Below are 22004 nucleotides of genomic sequence, written 5' to 3'. Positions count from 1 at the left end.
CAGAAATTGTCAAAAACCACGCTGTGCACCATTAGAAATGTTACGTGTTCCGTGAGTGCTATAACTTTTAAAAGATGGCACTGCCATTGGAGTAAAAAACTTTTTAGATTTACGATTTTGAACAAACGAACAATTTTATTTTTATTTATGTATATAAGAAGACAATTTTTCTTGTTTCAGCGTAACTATCCGTGGGTCGATCGATTCCTGTCAAATCCAAATTTTGAAGTGCTCTTGTTAATGTACATTAACAATCAAGGATTGTTTTTACTTGATAGATGAACATCTTTCAGCTTGAAAATATAATACAATTTTTATTTCATTTAAATAATATGAGTAAACATCACTAAGAAAAAACTCTCCTTATCATTCATCATGTTATATTACCACACCACAAAGTAAACAATGTTTTTTATAAACAAAATATCATTAAGTCACACTAAAACTTCTGTAAGACATAACATATATCGTCAAATAATACGTCAAATTTTAAGTGTTTAAAATGTCTTTTGGCTAATTATTTAATAAATCATTTTAAAATGCTTTACCTCATTTTCCTCTTCATAATGCGAAAAATAAATGTCAAGTGACATGAAACAATTTCCATCAGTTGCCTGTAAACTTGTGGATGTTACTATATTTTCGTTTTTTTATAGTTATAGTTGATTTTTTTATTCGAAAAATGGTGTGTATATTTAAAGTTTAGCAAATTATTTGGTTTTTTTTTCATAGTGATCAAAATAACACTTTGAACATTGAACATATCGTATTTGTAAAGGAGAAAATGACTAACTAACAAAATGTAAAATTATCATGAGGGCCACTTAAGTCACTTTTGCTTGGCAAGAATATAAACATCAATGCAGTTAGTCATTTTTAAGAAGTCAATACATTATACTTCAAAGTTAAAAATCGTTTTGGGATTTTTTAAGGGCAATATTAAGCTAGTAAGCTATCAAATAGTTATTTATCACGTTTTTGAAAAAAAAAATGCACTTGGTCACTTTCTCCTGTATGGCTACGATATCCTTATAAGTAAAAATATTCTAAGTATTTATTGTTCTAGATAATAATTAATTTCCTTCTTTCAGCTCAGACCGATGATCGCTTGTCGGTGGTGTTTCCTTTTCTTGTGTGGTGGACTCACGCTCTTGGTATTTTTTATCAACGGCAGTTTATTTGTTTTTCCATCCAGTCTGCTGAATAATCAAGTGACGGTACAAAATATCTTCATTGGTGACGATACAGACACAAACAAAATTTCTCGCCTTCTGCCGAGTCTTCCTATCTCTTATTGGGACAAGCATCGAGATGTGATTTCGGGCATGTTTTACGATAATAGTTCCTGCGCCTCGTTCCCTAATATCTTCAAATTAAAATACAACAATGTCTACTGGCAAACGTTTAAAACGGGAAATTTAACATTTGAATTTTACAACGCGTATTACGATAATAGAAAATTAAACGGTCTTAATCCGAGTGTACATATTATGGCCATGATTGATAGTGTTAACATCACTGCGGAAACCTTTTGCCAGGTGTGGTTCGATGACGATATTCAACCTACAATCGTTAGTTCCGTTACGTACAATTACATTTGGATTCACGAGTGGGGTGACCCGGAGGATGGTAACTACGGGCCATACATTGTGACCTGTCAGCTTCCGGACGGTGATTATGAAAAACCTCCAGCGTGTGTTTCTCTAGTGGAGAGGAAATGTGATCTCGCGACGAACATGCTTCAAGTATTACACGATGTCCCCGATAAAAAAGAAAACTTTGCGGTGTGTGTTAAAGGACTCGATTTTCTTACCGTCGATTTATCTTCCAGAATTGTGGAATGGCTAGAATTTTTAGATCTGATGGGAGTACATAAAGTGTTCTTCTACGAATATCAAGTGCATCCGAATATTAAAAAAGTGCTAAACCATTATGAATTTCTCGGCAGAGCTGTTGTTACTCATACCACTCTTCCCGGTAATCAGCCGAACCTTCCTTTATTACAGCATCAGTATCTGGTGAATAACTTGGCGCAACAGTGCTACAACGAACTGATTATGTACAACGACTGTTTTTATAAAAATATGTATTCATATAAATATATTGTGCTTCTTGACATAGACGAAATAATCATGCCGATCAAAGATAGAAACTGGGGACAATTATTGAATAGAGCTAAGCAGAAAGCGAAACCTGAGAAGTACGCTTCTTACAACGCGAGAAACGTGTACTTTTTGGATGATATGACCCCTCCAGATCTTTATACGAGTATTCCTCTATACATGCACATGTTGAGGCATACACACAGATCTAAAAAATTTACAGAACCATTCGAGTACGTCAAATCGTTTTTTGATTCTGAAACTGTTATCTCTGTTCACAATCATCTGCCGATGGAGCATTCTTTGGATAGAGATTTCAGTTACTCCATCCACAGACATGACGCCCAGTTGAACCATTACCGCAAGAGTTGTGCCGAGGAGTTGGAATGCGAGCAGTTTACAAATAAAACGGTTCAAGATATAACGTTGTGGAAGTACAGAAATGAAATGATGTCAAGAGTTACAAACGTGCTGAAAACGTTACAGTTAATTTGAAGATTCGAGTATGCTGATGATATTTATTATCCAAGATGCAAAATACAAAAAGTCACCAAGAACAATATATTTATTTTAAAATTATTACGAATGTAGATTGAAATTTTGTATTGAAAACAAATATTTGACCAGCCGTCAGCCAATGTGTGTACATAATGTAAAATACAAAACATAACACGAGTATGTTGAGAATGCAAGGTTAAAGGATGAAGATTAACAAAAATTGCTCATTAAAGCGCAGTGTATTATTTTGTTATTTCCGATAGCTGTAATATTTCAATAAAAGTAATAACATACGGTTATATATATAGCTTATATCTGATGACTTTTCAGAATGTTTAAAAGTTTGCTGTGTTTCAAGATTCACGTGAATAACCGTTTAACAATATTTTATTTTGAAAATGAAAATGTCATCTTAAACAATACCTTACCCGTCTAATTGGACATATAAAAAATATTCGCTCACTTTAAGGTTAAGGAAGTTTTTACATTACCAAAGACAGCACTGTTAAATAACAAATATTTGTTGATAATACTCTTAACGAGATAATACATATTATGTTATTACACTCTTTGCGGTTGTTGAAATGTTGTTGAAAAATTGAGATGTGAGATACGAGAAAATGGAAAAAAGAAATAAAATGCCTGTATTCTTCTTTAATTTACTATTTTCCACAATACTTTAATATTTTCATATTGTTGATTTTTTTTTTAATGAAAGCACTTTGAAATACTAGAAATGTGTGTTTTTAAAATTAAGGGAAAAAGTGTTTATACACTAAAAGTATCTAAAATTATTTCCATTGTGGTACATACATTATGTATGTAAAATCGACATTTACCCTTTGCTTGCTTTAGACACTGTTTTTTTGGACTAAAAAGTTACCCTCATCTATTTTTTTTCATTTAATTATTTATTATTTTTCATTTTTATATTTAGTATATCATTTACGTTTATTAAAAATATATTTAGTTTACAAATTATTTTAATTGAAACCTAATTTTTATGAACAAATAAGGGCAAAAAAAACTCTTTTACCATGATAAACATTTGCTTGGATTGTCATCACAAAAAAAAACCATTTGGTGATTGCAAAATGTTAAAGGAATAACCCGCAAAGCCTATATTTATAGAGGCTTGTCTGCAGGTAGGATAGTAAGGATAGGGAAGGTAAATGTGAAAAATACATCACAAACACCCAGATAAATTTAAAATAAATCATACATGAATTTATTTTGCACTTGGCGGGAATCGAGCATCTACCCAACTACGCCACGCCGCCTGTCAATTATAAATTATTAAAATTTAATTTTACTCATCAAAAATATTATTTGCTTTAGTCTCTTAAAAAAGGCCCACATAACAATTTTGTATTGACATAAACATGGTATTTATTTTCGTTAAACAAAAAAATATAGTCTGGTTGTAACAACAAATCGTTAATCATTTAGAACACCTGCACAAGACTGACAATAATGTTCGATAATTTAAGCGTGTAACGTGAATATTTTTAATGTGTAACGTGAGGCAAAATGGCCAAAAAAACAAATTTGGTAAATTTGAATTAAATTGTTTTTGAAGTTTTCAGCCTGATTCTTTGTGTTAGCATCGATATTATAAGGTCTTCAGTGATGCAGTTGGTCAAGTACGTGGTAAAGCTCCGCAGGTGTATGGAGTTTGATAGACCTTGATGTAGGAAGCCCTAGGCGAGGTTGGAGCATATTCTTCCAACTCAACTGTTTAAGGACTTCCATGTACTCTAATCTCGATCCAATCTTAAAGGTAGGCATTTCCTCGGATATATACATTGACAAGGACTCGGTGCTATGTTCTCTTAGGATGTGATGGAAGTTTTCGTGCTCTTTTGAGGATGTACAGTAAGTGAGAAAGTGAGGAGAATTTCGGCTTTATGCATATCACTATTACATAGCACTTTGAATGAATCTACCTTTGAAATATATTTACAACCTTTATATACTGACATATATTGTTTGGAACTCTTTATACGTTTTTGACCATTTTTTCACAATTTCCTCTTCATAAGAGAGAACTTTTTCCACTTCTTGATACACAACTTTCTTCGATAAATCTTTTTTTTCTCTTTAAGTGAAAATTATGGGTGATGTGCTTTTTTTTAGATATATTTATTCTGAAATTATTATTGAAACAAAACAATAATAAAAAATTATAAAAAAACAGACTTTCCTCCTTTTAATAAAATATTATATTTCTATATAGTTTTTAAATAAATTATCATTTACTGAAAAAATAGTTTTCAGTAAGTGTGGTAAATAATGTAAATGGAAAAAGTAACCTTAAAATGGCAAATTATAATAAGTATGAAATAAATTAATAAATTATACATATAATTTTAAATTAGCATTTGTATCTTATAAATTTACAATTTCTATAATATACATAAATAAATAATATAATAAAATACATAATGGCATACGTTTATTACTATTTAGTCCACGTCTCCTCATTTCAATACTACTTTGGTAATGGACAGTTGTATCAATATCATAAGATTCTGTTATCATCAGTTCTATAAATTATGTAGTAGTAAGAATTTTCATCTTCGACATGCGAAAAGAATCTTTCACTGTTGCTTTCCTGATAGGATGTTCGCAAATGGTGAGTTATAATAAATCAAAAAGAAGCAACTTTGCTTGAGATGTTCATGAATTTTTAATTAGAAATGTCCCCGTTTTTAATTATTTCTTTTTTTCAGGCAAGAAACAGAAAAGTGGTACGATGGTTTATATTTTTTTCTTGCGGAGGTCTAATGTTATTATTCGTTACCCTTTTCGGTAGAATGGGAGATGGAGATGTCCTAAATATGGATATAACTAATATGGATTTAGTGAACAGTGAAATGTTTGGAGCGAGAAAAGTCAATTTTGATAAACTAAACTCGTATAAACAGAATCTGCAGGAATTAAACTATTACGATGAATTGTATCTTGATGAAACACTTAGTTTTAAAGATGACGATATTATTTACGCTGAAGGAATAGAATCAGAAAATGATTTGTTATCTGACTTACTGGAAATATACAAAAACAATGTGAAGTTAAACAGTGAAATGAAACATAGTAATGAAAATAGAAACTACAATAATAATTATAAAAGGAACTACATTGGAAAAAGTGATAGTGACCTCAGAGTTTTAGGGATAGATAAAAGTGACATTTATGACATTAAAAGCGACTCTAGCAACAGTGATATAACGAACATTAAAAATTATGTTAGTGGTATCGAAATTAGTGGCAGAGTAAACAAATGGATAACTCGCTCTACATCGATCGAAAAAGGAATCAGTGACAGTGGGAAATCTGGTTTTTATCAAGAAGAAACTTTAAGCGACGAAAATTCGTCAAATGACTATGATGTGAGTGTAAATGATGTAAGTAATAGTGATAATAATATTCTATCTATGACACCGTTCACTTATATTTCTAAACAAAAATCCAAACCAGTTTCTGAACTAATACCAAGTATTCCGATAGAATATTGGAACCATCACCAATCTGAAATGGATGATAAGTTTCATAATAACAGCTCTTGTGCAGTTTTGCCTGACATATTCAAGATAAAGTTCGATAATATTTATTGGCAGTTATTCAAATCAAACAACGTATCTTTTCATCTTTATAAAGCGTTTTATGATACCAGGAAATTAAACGACCTCAAAACGAGCGTGCATATTTTGGCCATGGTTGACGATGTCAACGCAACCATGAAATCGTTTTGCCAAATTTGGTTCGTCGATAAAACGCAACCGGTGATTGTTGAGGCAATGTACAAATACATGTGGTTTCACGAATGGGGCGACCCGGCAGAAGGGGAAGTTGGACCTTTTAAGATTACTTGCCAGATACCTGACAGTCATGAAACGTACCAGCCTTCTTGTGTCTCGCTCGTTGAAAATGTCTGCGATCTAGCTACGAATATGCTTAATGTTATCTACAACAAACCAGCAAAAAAGGATGGTTTTGCAGTTTGCGTTAAAGGATTGGATTTCCTGGAGGAAGATATATCTCCTAGATTGATCGAATGGATTGAAATTTTGCACCTCATGGGATCGGATAAAATATTTTTCTACGAGTTGCACGTTCACCCCAATATTGCGAAAGTCTTAAATTACTATAAGTCTTTAGGTTGGATAGACGTGACACACATCACCCTTCCCGCGGGTCAACCGAATCTTCCTGTACTTCAACACCTGTTTCTTGAGAAAAATCTCGAACAACAGTGTTTTGATGAAGTAATTCCATACAACGACTGTTTTTACAAGAATATCTACTCTTACAACTATATAACTCTTTTAGACTTGGATGAAGTTATTGTACCTGTAAAAGACAACAACTGGAAGGAGCTAATGAATAGAGTTCGTCGAAAAGCAGAACGAAATACCTACGCTTCTTACAATGCCAGGAATACTTACTTTTTAGATGACATGACTCCAAAAAATGCTCATCCAGACATTCCATCATACATGCATATGTTGAAACATACGCACAGATCTAAAATATTCACCGAAACTTTTTTCTATGTAAAATCTTTTGTCGATCCGGAAGTTGTTCTATCTGTGCATAATCACCTTCCACTTGAATACTCCTGGGACCGAGAGATAACTTATACAATGAGCACAGCTGATGCCCAGTTAAATCATTACAGGAAAGATTGCGCCCTGGATTTAGACGAAAACAACTGTACTGCTATTAAAAACCATGTCATTGGAGATTATAAACTGTGGAAGTTTAAAGATAAATTAATAGCCAAAATCCACTATGTTTTAAAAATTTTGAATATCGATGTTTAATAATAGTAATAGATATCATTTATGTATTTCATTAATCAAGTAATGACATTATTTTATTTTTAAATTTTTTACAAGTATCCTTAATTAACTAAAAATCCCTTTTTACTAACTTAAAATATGTATACTATAATATTTTTGTATTTTATCTCTATGTCATAGATATGTTATGTTTAATTTTAATATTATATATCATGACTTCACACACTGTCACATGTCATGATCCATGGTACCTGTTATATTCTTAGATATTTTTTCATATTATGATTTACAGTCAATCACGTCAATTAAAAAAAGCCTAACAAAAAAATGCATTATTTCATTGAAAAAGTGCTTATTGCTTGTTGGTATAAAATATAAATATGTATAATTAAAAAAAAATGTAATTTAGTTTTATTCTTATATAATAGAAAAATAATGTAATCAATTGGTGTTTGGAGGAAATATAAGGCTAAATTTATCTGAAATAAATTATGTACAATATTTTACTTTTATTAATCCATGTATTATTTTGCTGTACTTATATCATTCAACGTTTTAAAAATTAAAAATAAAGTATTTTATAATTTTATCAATCGATTTGGGAATATCATTCCATTTTTGAATTTTGCATATAACTCATAAAGTACCAAAAATCATGAAAATATATTTTGACACTTGTTTCAAAGTAGATATTCAGTTCAGAGAAGATTCTTGAAAGCCTATAAGGCTCATAATGTCAATATATATATATTCAGTATATCTATATACTAAATGACTTTTTTCTCAAAGGTTCTCGTAACTTATTAACAATAACAAATTGTAATAATGAAATATGTTTTAAAATAATATAAAATACAACTGTTGAAATAAATATATACTTACCTACATGAGAGTCTACTTATACTTTAAAGAAGATTTTTTTTAATGCATACTACCAATTGTCCAATTAAAAACTTTTATTAATCTCATCGTGTCTGTCAAACGTATATGTACCAATTAAGGGTTAAACCGTATTTACTTGTTAAAACTATTATGTGCTTTAACTAAGCATGGTAATGAATCTAACTTTGTAGCCAGCTTCAAACCAATAATTCATTACAAAAACACCCCAAAAATGACTGATATCAACGATCCTGTATTGTTCCATTGCAAAGAACTAATTTTTTACCGTGACAGGAAACATTTTGGTATCCATCAACTGACGAGAAGCCCATAGTGATGCTGTTGGACAGTCATGAGCAACCTTTTTTTAAGGGAACTAAAATGAGAAGTCAATAATGCACTCAAAGTCTGTGACAATGCGACTCGTTGGCATTTCTCTCGTTGTTGTTATCACTGCATTTTTAGAGGCTATTTTAAATAATTATAATTTTAAGTAATCGTGTTGAGAGATGAGAAGATATTACTAATTACATACTAATTTCATCATATATTTTATCCGCGTAAACAATATGAAGTCCACAAACTGCATATTTTTCTGGCCAAGAGCTCTTTTACTTCGTACTAAGGCAGGTTCACATCGACTTCTGGGACACCGGGAGCCCGATTCCATATAAAAGAAGCGAGCTTGATTTAAACTCCCGAGAAACATGCGCCGTGTACCGTCCAGCCAACTGAATCACGTTTTCTTGTTAATGGTCAACTTGACGGGACTTGTGTACGTGTTATGTGGTAAAATGGTATTCTTCTTCCTAGCTCCATCCCAACTTATCGTCTTTGTAGGCTGTTAGGGTCAGCTTTCCTCGTCCTCAGGTTCCTCGTCCTACTATCATATACAACGTCACCTAGATATCATCTTTCTGTAGAGTTATCTTTCATTTTTTTGTCTTCCTCTAGATGTCTCGAAGATCCATGGCATTCGCCTGGCTTACAATATATTCAGGTTCTCTACGTTCTATGTGTCTATGCCATCTCAAATGCCTTCCTCTACCTTACTCGTGATATCAATTGCCCAGGGTTCCACGAATGGTTGAACTCTTTATTTTTTATTTATGTTACGCTACCGGGTAAAATGTTAGCGAATAAACAATTTTGCGGGACGCATTTAATTACCTCTCAGACCGCGTGTTGCTCATCTCTGCCGTAGTATGCGGGGCTAAAAAAGTACGCATTTCCGGCGTCGGCAGCGGCGGCGTCTCGACGCCCGCGTGCCTAGATTAATGGCGCTGCAGCATGGCGCGCTCGGGAACATATGAATCGCTCTTTGTCCGAGTGACAGCTCGCTGTGTCTACATTGTTGGTCAATTTGTTCCGCCAATTTTTCAGAAACATTTCCAAACTGAATGGCAGAAAAGCGACTACGAACGAAGCCATTCCTTTAAAATTACGATTATTGATGGTGTTGATGTTCAGAAAAAATACAAATTTACTTTGTAGCGGTTTAATTTCATTTTATGGAGAAATAATTTTACCAAATTATATTTAATTAATGTGTCGCTAGATAAAACAAATCTAAAATTTATTTTAATAAAATATTATCTCGCCGTTTCAGATTATTAATTTTCCTTCAGTATCATCGATTTGTGCGTATCATCATAATAACACGTCAATCGACGTTTCAGCATTAATCCATTTTATTCAGTTTAAATATTCCTTAAAATATCATAAATAAAGTTAATATGTTTGGGACTGCTAAATAATAATAATGTCTGCCTCCGTAGTGTAATGGTCAGCACGCTCGGCTACCGTTCTGTAGGTCCCGGGTTCGATTCCCAGGGGGGTTCAAATAAATATAAGTGATTTTCCACTGTAATATTTATTCAATATTACCCTGGACTGGTACCTGAAGCGGAGGGCTGATCACCTTTCCTTCATGTGTAAAAATGATCAAGATAACACTGCGTTATATGACGCAGTGCCCTATGCACCATTTGAGTGCGGATAAGGGTTTTATTATTTTTTTTATTATATTAAATAATAATAAAACAACCCGAAATAATTATCTTTTTGTATGTGATTGTTTTTGTAGCATCATTGGTCTAAAAATACTTTTCTTTGACCATTCAAATAAAACAACAAAAAATAACATTTCTTTGTATAAATATATTTTTAATATCGGTACGCAGTGAGAAAAAAGACATACCTTTTATATTAATGTTCTATTCCATATCGACTGAGTAGAGAAACAAAGGACTGTATCGAGTCACGGTTGGGTAGGTTTGACGTAAAATCCCTCCCTCACCCTTCCACCTTCTCCACCCACCCCCTAACCCTAAACTATGACAAACGACGAATAAACTGTGACCGTTCGTGCGGGGGCAATTATGATTCACTTATTTGATAACTGAATACTACCCGTCCGCTGAAACCAACCCCTAAAAATGCCTATTTAATAAGGTCTTCGTAAGCTTGATAATGTAATAATGAGATTGTCGGAATATCACGCCATTCATTTTTTTAGACACAGTTGGTTAAATAATATACTCTAGCTTAATGAAAATAAATTACTGAAATATACCTCATTTACTACATGACTTTTATTTTCCAATAAAAGATTTTAGTTTTACAATATGTGTCCTAATTTTTGCAGAATTAGTGAAGAAGACTCATGAAATGAACGTATGGTTATCTAGGGATTTACAAGGCTTACAACATGTCATATATATGAGTGTCATATATATATAGGATTATTGGAATCTCGATGTGTTACTAGCAGGACGAGATAGGGGTACGCAAATGCAAAAAAATTAAGTAAAACAATGTATGGCCGAATGTTAATAGTTTTTTAAATATTTAGAATTTAGCGATTTTATGAAAAATTAATGCCATAAAAAAAATTATTGGTAGGTGACCTAATAATTAATAAGCAATATAATACTAAAAAACAGTTATAGTTTGATTTCTATGACTAATACTGTTTTTCATTTTAAGAATATGTTTTACGTTACTTGCCAAACAAATTCATACAGTTTAAAAAAACACAAAAACATTAAAGGTACAAATTACTTAAAAAACATCCTCGTTTTATAAGTTTTCAAAAAGGTATAAAAACCTATACTTTTATTAGGAAAACACATTCAAAACTAATTTTAACTACTCTTTATATATATTCACTGTTTTCAATATTTAGATAGATACTGTCCTATAGTACTCTATAGGACAGTATCTATATACAATAATAGGAAGTAGGTTGGTACATTATTGAAAAGGGGAGCAGTGTATAAATTGCAAACGTTTTATTCGCCAATAAATTAAATTGTAGCAGATGTTTTTGTCACGACGGATTTAAAATTCAGCCAAAATCCAATTAATTTTATATTATGCAATGTATATTACCTTTTGTGAATTGAAAACAGGTGTTGCAAGGCTTGTAAGTAAGTTTCATCAATGTCATGGGTTTTCATAATTACATAATACCTATATGTGTGATCTAAATTACGTGGGTATTGGAGAAGGACGGAATGAAATAACTGAATGGAAAAGTGAGTTTTAAGATGTGTGGATGAATAAAGAACCCAGAAGAAATAATTGATAGAAAATTGAAAATGAATGACGATAGGAAATATTCTGCAGCACGTTTGCCATCTTGCTTATAATAACAAACAGGAAAATAGAATCAATAATAGGAATAAAAGAATTATAAGGAGCTGGTTATAGTAGTAAAAAGAGATGTCAGTCGTCGTATTGTATATCCTATTGTAAGACAAACTTAGCTTTGGACAGAGAGAGGTGGACGGTTGAACTGACAAGAGCATAGCTCTCATAGATATGTGTAATAAACATGTAGTCTAAAGTTCGTTTATCTCTGACTGCTAGTATATAATTAGTTGTTAAATGGTGGAATTAAAAAATGGTGTTAAATGTTTGATTTATAAAATGACAAAAAATATTTTTGAAATAACTGCAGCTCGCATTTTGCCATCAATATCTGTTTTTTTATATACAAAGGTGATATTATATTTTATGTACAAATATAAAGATTGGCTTCGTTTATATTTTGCATTTGTTATTATTCACGAATCTAGAAATTGTCTCCACAAATAAAATAAAAAATAATAACAAATTATCAAAGGACGAACATAAAGTAAATGCAGGAATTATAGTGCCGTTTTTTTATTATTTTTACTTGATGCCTCTTTAAACTTCGACAGTCAATTGGAATAAATAGGGTAGCGTTTATGAAGGTTTTTTTTAATTACCTTCAAATTTGTGTTAATTTCAGAGAAGAGTTGAAATGAGTTAATGTTCATTTTTATTATTATTAATTTTTAATTAAATAACACGACGATTTAAATATAAAAATAAAACAGTATTTAGGTTAAGACAACTTTGTTACGTATAAGCGTAAACACATAAAAATAAAAACGCTTGTTTTTTCACCTGTTGAGAACATCTGTAGTACTCGAAACTAGTCGTGTTTACATTCATTAATTCAAAAATGGTATTTTTATATTTCGTAAATTTTTTCGAAAAGGTGCAAAATATAATACTAAAATTTATAAAATCAATTAAACTGTTGTGTACTAAAAGAGTTATTAAATTTATAAATAAATTCGAGTTTTTGGGGAAAAAGGTTGCATTAAGTATGAATGTTATATGTACTCCATAATATTTGATACTTTATACATTATTTGATAGCAAAACGTAATATAAATACATATGTTTAACCATTTCTGTCGCAAATAATCTTGAGTACCTAACATAAAAAAAAATTAAATAGTTATTTTACCAATAAAAAATATGTATAGTCCGCCCTCTATGTTACGCGCTTGAAACTTTTTTCAAAAGCTTAGTCTTTATTACGGCCATCTATCGATCGTTACAAGAACTATGTTCCAAGTTAGTCACGCGTTCAGTTAGACTCCAGTTTGATTTGTTTGTGGAGTTAAGATTTAAGTCTATGCTAGAGTGAACATCCGAGCTTTTAGCTAGCGCCTCTAGATGTCAGTAATTAAAATTACAAATAACTCCATTGATCTTACTCCAAGAGATTCTGTGCTCCTGGTAAACTTAAGGTTTCTCATTGCTTGCGCATCCTAGCCATTTTACCGAACTATTTTATTTCATGAACCAACCGATGAGACAGTTAAACGAACAAACCAACGTTTGATATAATTTGTTTTATAAAGTAAAGTATAAAAAAGTTTTTTTAATTTTATTAGAGTAATGTTTTTTAACACTACCTTTTTCAATATTTTTGCTCGGCATAAATTTTTGTACGAATGAAAAAGAAAGTTATGGTTCTCTTCTGACTATAATTTTAAACTACCATAGATAGATAAAATAGGTTAAGCGACTGCGATTTACCGGTCTATGCCGAACTATTTCTACCAGGAGCAAAGAAAGCAGCCGGGTAAATTGTCTAGGAGGCTTGAAGCATGAAACTACTAGTAGTTTCTCGCTTTATTCTCCGTCGCGTGCACAGAGCATGCGCCGGGCAGTGTACTATCAAATGCCTGTACATTACAAATAAAATGTAAATCAATTTTATCTTAGAATACGCACCAATACAAAAGTACATACAAATCAACCGCAATTTTTATTAGTATTTTTGTGCTAAAAATTTTCAACTGCAATTTTACGCACTTTTGCTACAACTAATCAAACACTTACACATTTAAATTGAAATTTAAATTTGACATAAAGTTGTTTAATCATTTATACCAATGATTATAGACCATGAAATAGTTGCATGCGCTCGTTTTTCGTGACCATTTACTTACTTGTACTCAAGTTTGAAGTAAAAATAAATGTTGACTGGTAATCAAAAAAAGAAAGAAAGAAATATTTTCGTTTTCGAAAAATATTATACGAATATAAATAAGAGTATACTAGTGATGTATAAAATAAAAAAAAATCGTTCAAATATGAGCCGAACATTTTTTTATGATTTTATTTTTGTATTTACATGATCCAGTGAATGTGTAATGTAAAAATAATGATTTTTATGAAATGTATGAAAAAATACGCATTGTCGGGTTAAATTATAATCTTTTATTCGTAAAAGTAGATACTTTGACTTTTTATTAAATTTAACGAAAATACCTGTATATTTTACTGTTTGAGAAATGAGTTCGTTATTGTGTGTTATAATATTTAAAAAAATTTTAAATATACTTTTAAAAAAAAATTATAAATTTTTATATTAGTTTTATAAATTGATAAATTGTACCTACTATACTCGTATTATAAATTATATAGTAATTGTTTGTTTTAAGTTTGGATCAAACAAATTTTTATGCTAAAATATATCTATCTCTGGAGGTTAATATAATTAACTTATAGAGTTTTTAGCTATTATATTTTCAAAAGTAATATATACATACACATTATCAAGAATGATTCAATTTATATTTTCTAATATTTTTTACTATTTTCCTTATAGCCATAATTTCAATTGTAATGCCGTCGTTCTTAGTTGATATAATGTTTTTTTATAAAAAAAATTAACATTATTTTAATTTAATTATTGAGATAAATAACATTTCGAAATCTCGCTTCCTTTGTCGACGTTGTTTTTCTCTTCTCTGCGGCAGCATGCGGACGGTATCCGGGCCGCATAAACCGATAAAGGTATGCTGAGAGACTGGATAACGTTTTAGTTTCGCTTGTTCGCTCGTGTACTCACAGAGCGACATTCTACCAGGGGAATAGTAAGAGCAAAGGACGGCGCGATTCAATCAATCGAAATACTATTCTCGACTCTCTAAGTAGGTACCTATCTACCTAAACACAATATAGGTAGATAGGTACCTACGAGTAATGCACATAGTTACTTGAAAGACCATAATTTTTTTGTAATCAGAGTTACTAGTATTTTTTAACATTTTTCATGTTACTAATGTATTAATTTATATGAATACATGCAAATATTTGAGAAAAATAGTAAAATTGTATTTTATTTATCGAAAAATAATACCAAATAGTTCCATTTATATTTAAGTAAGTACTTATATGTTTTTTTGTTTATTTGTTTTCAACAACGTGATATATCTTTGAAGTAAGTGAAATATAAAAAAAAAACCAAAGCACTTTTCTCGTTCTTTGTTCCCACAGGAAATATGAAAATGCAGAAATATAATATTATTATTTGCATTTAAATTTTTTTTGGAAGATATATCGGCCTCGTTACCTTTTATCATGCAGTTATTGTAGCGACATCTATGTACGGTTCACATTTATAGTATGACAACTGCAGAAGGTGAGTGCATCATTTTACTTCTCGTGCATATCGATATGATAGCACATTTGTAAGGTTCTATGAAAGCTCGGTAGAGCGATTGGATGTACATATTTTTTCAAATCAAATTTTAAATGTAAAAGTTAATAAATCACAATTAAGATTGATATAAAGGTTTGCATGGTTGTAAAACTATTTATATTGTTTTTAATATGATACAACATACTGCTATTTATTTATTACTTACTGTAGTTCTAACGTGTAGTTATTTAAATTTAAAAAAAGCTTATTTTTTAACCTCTTATTTCACGTGGAGAACTTTTTCATTAAAATTCACTTTATCAACTTAAAAAATTAATACGTACAGATGTAATGAACTAAATATATTAAACTTTCATGTTTTATACAAAGCTTAATATAAAAAAAAAATAAAACCTTATTACGACATATGAATATTATTTTTTCAATTTCATATTTTTTAGTTAAAAAATGCTATTTTGTGTTAACTGTGCTTTATCACAAAACTATTCATAAATTAGACATTTATGTCGATTTAAATTCATGTTGGAAAAAAATCAAATTGAATTAAATTAATTAAATCCAAAGCCGAAGCAGTTAAGAGTATATTATTAAGTTACAGAGGAAACAAAGCCTCCATATTCAAAGAAAAAATGTTACTGTAAAATAAGTAATAAAGAATTTTCTCAGCATTGATCAGACAATATCTATTTAATAAACCCTTATCAAATTCATATTTTTTTAAATGCAAGACATATTTTCATATTCTCATGTATTTTTAAACGTACCTACTCAAAAATGCATTTAGTTTTTCACGCGGATCACTATTTTCCAGTAATATATTTTCGCTGATAAAAACAAGACAAAATCATAAATATTATATAGGTGTTAAGTGTTCAATTTCTTTCTCATCAAATAAATACGAGAATTTAGTAAATATAATATTGACTAATTTTGTCAACCTTTAAAGGAGAAGGAAAAAAATGTGCTCAAATTTCGGGACGCCCAAATCATAATTGATATTCGTTTAATTGTGAAATTACACAAACTTATTTTAACATCTCCCCATATATTAATTTTAATATACATTAATAGACACATCCCGAAAGTAATTTTAACCACTGGGGCTTCATGTTCCAGTTTACAGTCCGTCCCGTGTTATATAATATTATTATATGACCAGGACCGGCTTCACGGCTGCTCCGTGCAGTCCTGGTCTTGCCCTTAATTTCCATGAGGCGAGACGGTGAAGTTAATTTAATTACAAGTGCATCAAAAACGCATAAACTCCTTACTGGGTAGCCACCATAAAAATGTAGCCAACTTTAAATATACTAAACTACTGATATTTTATCGATAAACGTTGAAACATCCGATACTAAATGATATGTATGTTATGTATTTAATGTATCTTTAAAAGGTAATCAAGGTTGTGTAGGTCCTAAAATACAAACATTTGTCCTTGAAAAAATGTTTTAAAAAATTAAATCATTAAGAGTAAAAGTTAAATAGAAACAAGACAATAAATCCATTTTTAATGAATCTTATCATTTCTGTAATAATAAGATTCATTCATACTTGTGAACCAATAAAACAACAATGCAAAAACATTAAAAATTATAAATGACATCTGTCAACAAGCACTCTGTCCTCCATGATCAGTATTCAGTATTGCGTATGTGTGTGTGTGAGTGACACACACATCATGATATCAAATGATTAACACCGTATCGTGTATATTTTTTTCTCCGTGCAAATATGTGTTGATATTGTAATATATATCCGTTTTTAATGAATTGTGAAAGGGTACAAAAAATGGACATCTCCATTATCCCAATGGAATAGTTCAATCTAGAATGATCACTGGATAAAAATATTTCGAGATTTGAGTTTATCCTTCAGCGATCTATATTGATATCATTTCTTAAAGAAAGTTTAAAGCATTAAGTCTCCTTCTCGCAGTTCTCGGTGCCAATGGAGGGTTGTGGTGGCTTAATGTTGCCATTAAGATTAAGGAAAATTCTGCAGTGTAGGACGCCAAATATTATTGCTCTATAAAAGCGTATTAAAAATAAAAATATCGGAGAAACTGCACATTACTATGAGGACTATTTCATTCCTTACATCGTTATTGAAATACAAAATGCTTCATTGAAAATTTCAACTCTTCAAAAAACAACAACAGTTTGCGATATAAAGAAAACCTTAAATTTTCCAGAATTCAAGTTATGCTTTTTAAAATGATCTGTTTATATTCTCATATTTGTTTAAAAAATATGTTTATTAGCAATTGAATGATGAAGGTGGGTAGGTATGAAATAGATCGTACGATTCGGTCGTGTCTTCCATGATAAAACGACCCCGTGACAAGTAACTAACAATACGTAACTAAAAGCAAAGACAAGTAACTAAAATAATTTATCTAATGAGTATTGTATAATTTCCTCTCGAAAAACCGAGTGAGGATAAATTATTGTATATTTAAAATTGTAAATAATTGAAAATATCACATTTACAGCAAGGTAACTCGGGTTCGTAAATTGTAACTCATAAAAGCTCGTTTTAGGTGTAAACTGCTAATTTAATCTATTAAAGCAAAATGAATTTAAGTATAAAATATTAAACATTGTAATAATATGTTGTACGATAAATTTAAAGAGAAAACCAGAATGTATGCACGTCCATGTAAAAAAAACATAAGTGAAAAACACCCTTTTTATTATAAAATTTTAAATATAGCTTTCAAATTATTTATGGCAGAGCTTTCATGGATTCCTAGTCTAGTCCTACTATATATACTGCAATCCCACGATGAAGAATTTTCCACAGTACCCACTTGGCTACATAACAATTAATAATAACGTATTCAAATAAATAACGCCCATGCTTCAGAGTTCTGAGTCTGCGATTTCAATAACACAATATAAGCTGCAGTCGGCTTAGTAAACACAATTTCTTTTCATTGTTCATTTCTCATGGTTCATCTCTTCAGTAATATACAACTTTACTATGACATTGAACGTATGAAATTTTCACAATAACTGCATATATTTAAATTTGCATCGTAAATGAGAGTTTAAATATTGCATAGTATCAAGGACAATCCATAAAAAAGGAAAAAAAATAATACAATTTTTCAATAAAACTGGTTAGCATTTTATTTTTCATGCTATATAAAATTATCAACTTTATTACAAAAAAATATAATAAGTTTTTTCATACAATATTTTGAGTTTGTCAAAAAACGTAATGTATTTTCCATTTAGAACCTGACATAGGCTTATTAAGTGATCACTTTACACACTGTAACATTCACCAATTCTACCCGTTATTGACAACTACTCTACTGAATTTTTGGAACCTGTAGATATATTGAGCACGTGTGTAAAGTGATCAATTACACTAGCCTGTGACAATCGTAAGCCCTGTAAATGGCTATACTTCCAAATTCTTCTTTATCTTTGTTGAGATGTCAACAAAGATGTAGAAGACTCTGAATGGTGTCCCCCCAACCCTCTACCTCCTTCCAAGAGAAATCAACAACAAAAATAAATGTTATCGCAAATCCGATTCTTATACAATATTATTAATTTTTTTAGAATAATATATTGCAATATGTGTTTCCGAAACAAATATGATGAGAGTTTACATATAACAACATATATAAGAATAAGATTAAAAGTACTGTTCAACACTTTAAGTAAATCATCCATCTTAATGCTAAATTATGAAAAACAATTTGATAATATACATAATACAATAATTTTTGGATATTTAAATACGTACATATATTTTTTTTTAAGATTTTTTCCCACGATCGATCCACGATTGATAAGTTTTACTTTTAGTATCTTATTAGTCGAATATTGATCATTTTAAAGTTTGTTTCTCTGATGTCAGATATTGAAAATAGGTCTAATTACAGAGAACGTGGCGAAAAGATAGTAAAGATTTTTTTTTCATTTTCATTTTCAAACACCGTGTTTGAAAATGATGCGGAATACATCGAATCATGTATCACTATAGATTTTAAGAAATAGTGGTATTTACTAAGTACTAAGTAAAACTTTTATTTAAATGGATAGATTTTACCACAAAGTGACTGCCGAATCAATTAGTGAAATGAAAAGATAATTTTTTACGTTCAATTAAAAAATGTGAATTTGTGCAGTTTTTTTATGTTCTTCATTTGTATTCCTTCCTATCCTGAGCCGCACATAACACTTGTAGTATATTGCTTCTAGTCCCCACTCGGCACTTGAGGGAAGTAATAAGCAAGCGACGTATGCAGTACAAAACTGTATATATTATTATATGTACATTTGAGCTCAGCCAGAGCGCTGCAAAGTGCAGTAAGCACAGCTACAGATATATTTTACTATTATGGAACTGGGAAATGATCGCATACGTATGTGAAATAAACAGGAAAAATTCCGTGAATGTTAAAAGTTCATAATTCCCGTATTATATGAACTTTAATGGATTGATTAGGTTCTAACGGAGTGTGTGAAATCATTTAAAAATTGTTGAGTCATGAAAGAAGTAAAATCGGTTCATTTTTATTAATATAAAATGCAAATAGCATTTTTTAAACATTGTACGTATAAATATAAAGCTAACAACGTCCCTTTCACATGTGAATATCATCAATAAAAAAAAACTGTAAATACCAAGACTTCTATATTCTTCTTCATCCATATTGAAATGTCAAATGTAAAAACAACTCTTCAATGGAGATACCCAGATTTGTGAACAAGGATTTGGACATAACCAAACTGTTGGAATAAATTAACTGGTCTAGTTATAAACTCCATAAATATAACAATCATGCTTCCAGGCATCTCCCAGTGTGTGGAATAATTCGCAAAGGATCATGCATGCATTTAAAATAAGGGTATCTGCTTAGTAAAAACCTTACCTAAATTAACCATAGATTCTGCTGAGAACTCCCACATAAACAAACTTGTCAATTTTGTGATATATTTCTATGAGTTCCAAAATTTGAGTGGTATGTGGTTGTCATTCATAGGTAAAATGGTGAATGAATGTTTAAAAAAAATGGATGCAATATTTTTTTTTTGTTTGTGGTAGATAATGTATGTTTAAATTACAATAAAAACAAAATTGTGTTTTGATAAATATTTAGGGTTTAAAAAAAACCTATAATAATACGTACCTACAAAATAAGTCAGAATTTAAAAAAAAACTATTAAAATTATTCACACCGAAATATTTACTTCTTTTATTGTATTTGACAATGTAACAAATGTTGGGAATATTTTTTGGAAAAAATGCGTACGTACACGTAAAAAGTGCAGTGCGGTGATATTATAGTCCTCAGAATAGCTAAGCCATTAAATCAATGACCCGCCTACCACGAAACTAAATAGCGCATTAATCGCCACAAAGCCCATAAATTGTGAAATGACAAAAAGGCGACGAAAAAGGGTAGATATAGAAAATGTAGTTTTTCAGCGATTTTCACCCGCGGCCGGATACTGCGCGGCGCAGGGGCATTAAATGGCTATGAATTTTAATGCACAAGTTGCATTCACAAAGCGGCCCCGACTCGACCCCGACCCTTGCAGTGCAGAGATTGAAAACCCATCGGCTGAAACGGAATGCCAAATCTGAAATTCGTGCTAAGGTGCTTGTTTATTCATAAACACTTTCAAAATGAAAAATAACCCTTTTTCAAAATAAAATCACATAAAATGACATATGTACTTTCATCTGATATATTTTTGTAGAACTCTAAAATTTTATTTAAAAAAATGATATCTACTTCTTCTTCTTCTTCTTCTTCTTCTTCTTCTTCTTCTTCTTTTAGGACTAGGTCCTGTCATTCTCGGGTCGCTCCTGGTAGGTGGAAGACCAGCTATCCTTCCATCGTTTAGGTGGTCTTCCTGGGGGTCTGATCCCGCTTATGCTGCTGTCCGCTGCCACCCTCACCCCTTGATCCGAATTCGCTCTTCTCACATGATGCTGATGATACCTACTTGATAAAAAAAATACCCACATGGGGCAATGAAGACTAAGGATTTTTTTTAATTTCATTTATATTAATTAAGTTCCTACAAAGAAACACAGATGTCAAAAAGCAGGCAAAAATGAATGTTGATTAATGACGAGTAATACCAATTTAATATAAATTTTGGTAAAAAAATCGGTAAAATAATTTTTTCAGTCTAAATTAGCAGAATAAAATTCAAATTCAGCTGAATAATTATGGGCATTTCATTGTAAGCGAAATAATTCGGAAAACAATCTCACACGCATAAAGTAGGTTTCTGTATGCGTGTGAGATATTTAGTAATTTGAAGCATATATATTATATCACCTATGAAATGTACTCTGAAAAGAAATTCTACGCTTCAATGTTTGTAAGTTACGAAATGAAAATTAGAATGATAAATATTATGAAGTGTATCACTGAAACCAGCCGATGATAGATCGTATGCC

General features: G+C 30.7%; 2 protein-coding genes across 3 annotated transcripts; both read left to right on the top strand.

Moving 5' to 3' along the window:
- Positions 1-578: 578 nt before the first annotated feature.
- Positions 579-3258, top strand: LOC148314068 (uncharacterized). The gene is made up of 2 exons (XM_088274531.1): positions 579-685; positions 1092-3258. The coding sequence occupies exons 1-2, from the start codon at positions 629-631 to the stop codon at positions 2595-2597; spliced, it is 1563 nt and encodes a 520-aa protein (XP_088130657.1). The 5' UTR covers positions 579-628; the 3' UTR covers positions 2598-3258.
- A 223-nt stretch (positions 3259-3481) lies between these two features.
- On the top strand, positions 3482-10928 carry LOC148314067 (uncharacterized). 2 transcript variants are annotated; one of them, XM_088273382.1, is made up of 2 exons: positions 3482-4380; positions 5333-10928. In XM_088273382.1, the coding sequence occupies exons 1-2, from the start codon at positions 4351-4353 to the stop codon at positions 7424-7426; spliced, it is 2124 nt and encodes a 707-aa protein (XP_088129508.1). In that variant the 5' UTR covers positions 3482-4350; the 3' UTR covers positions 7427-10928. The 2 variants fall into 2 exon arrangements, with proteins under 2 accessions (XP_088129508.1, XP_088128725.1); XM_088272599.1 differs by lacking the exon at positions 3482-4380 and adding an exon at positions 5096-5235 and having other exon boundaries at positions 5333-10926.
- The last annotated feature ends 11076 nt before the right edge of the window (positions 10929-22004 follow it).

The sequence above is a fragment of the Brachycentrus maculatus genome, unplaced genomic scaffold (assembly GCF_059751285.1).
Source record: "Brachycentrus maculatus isolate JH-2025_06_01 unplaced genomic scaffold, ASM5975128v1 h1tg000001l, whole genome shotgun sequence".
Lineage (NCBI taxonomy): Eukaryota > Metazoa > Arthropoda > Insecta > Trichoptera > Brachycentridae > Brachycentrus > Brachycentrus maculatus.
The sequence above is the reverse complement of the archived record's forward strand: the minus strand, read 5'-3'. Positions and strand labels throughout refer to the sequence as shown.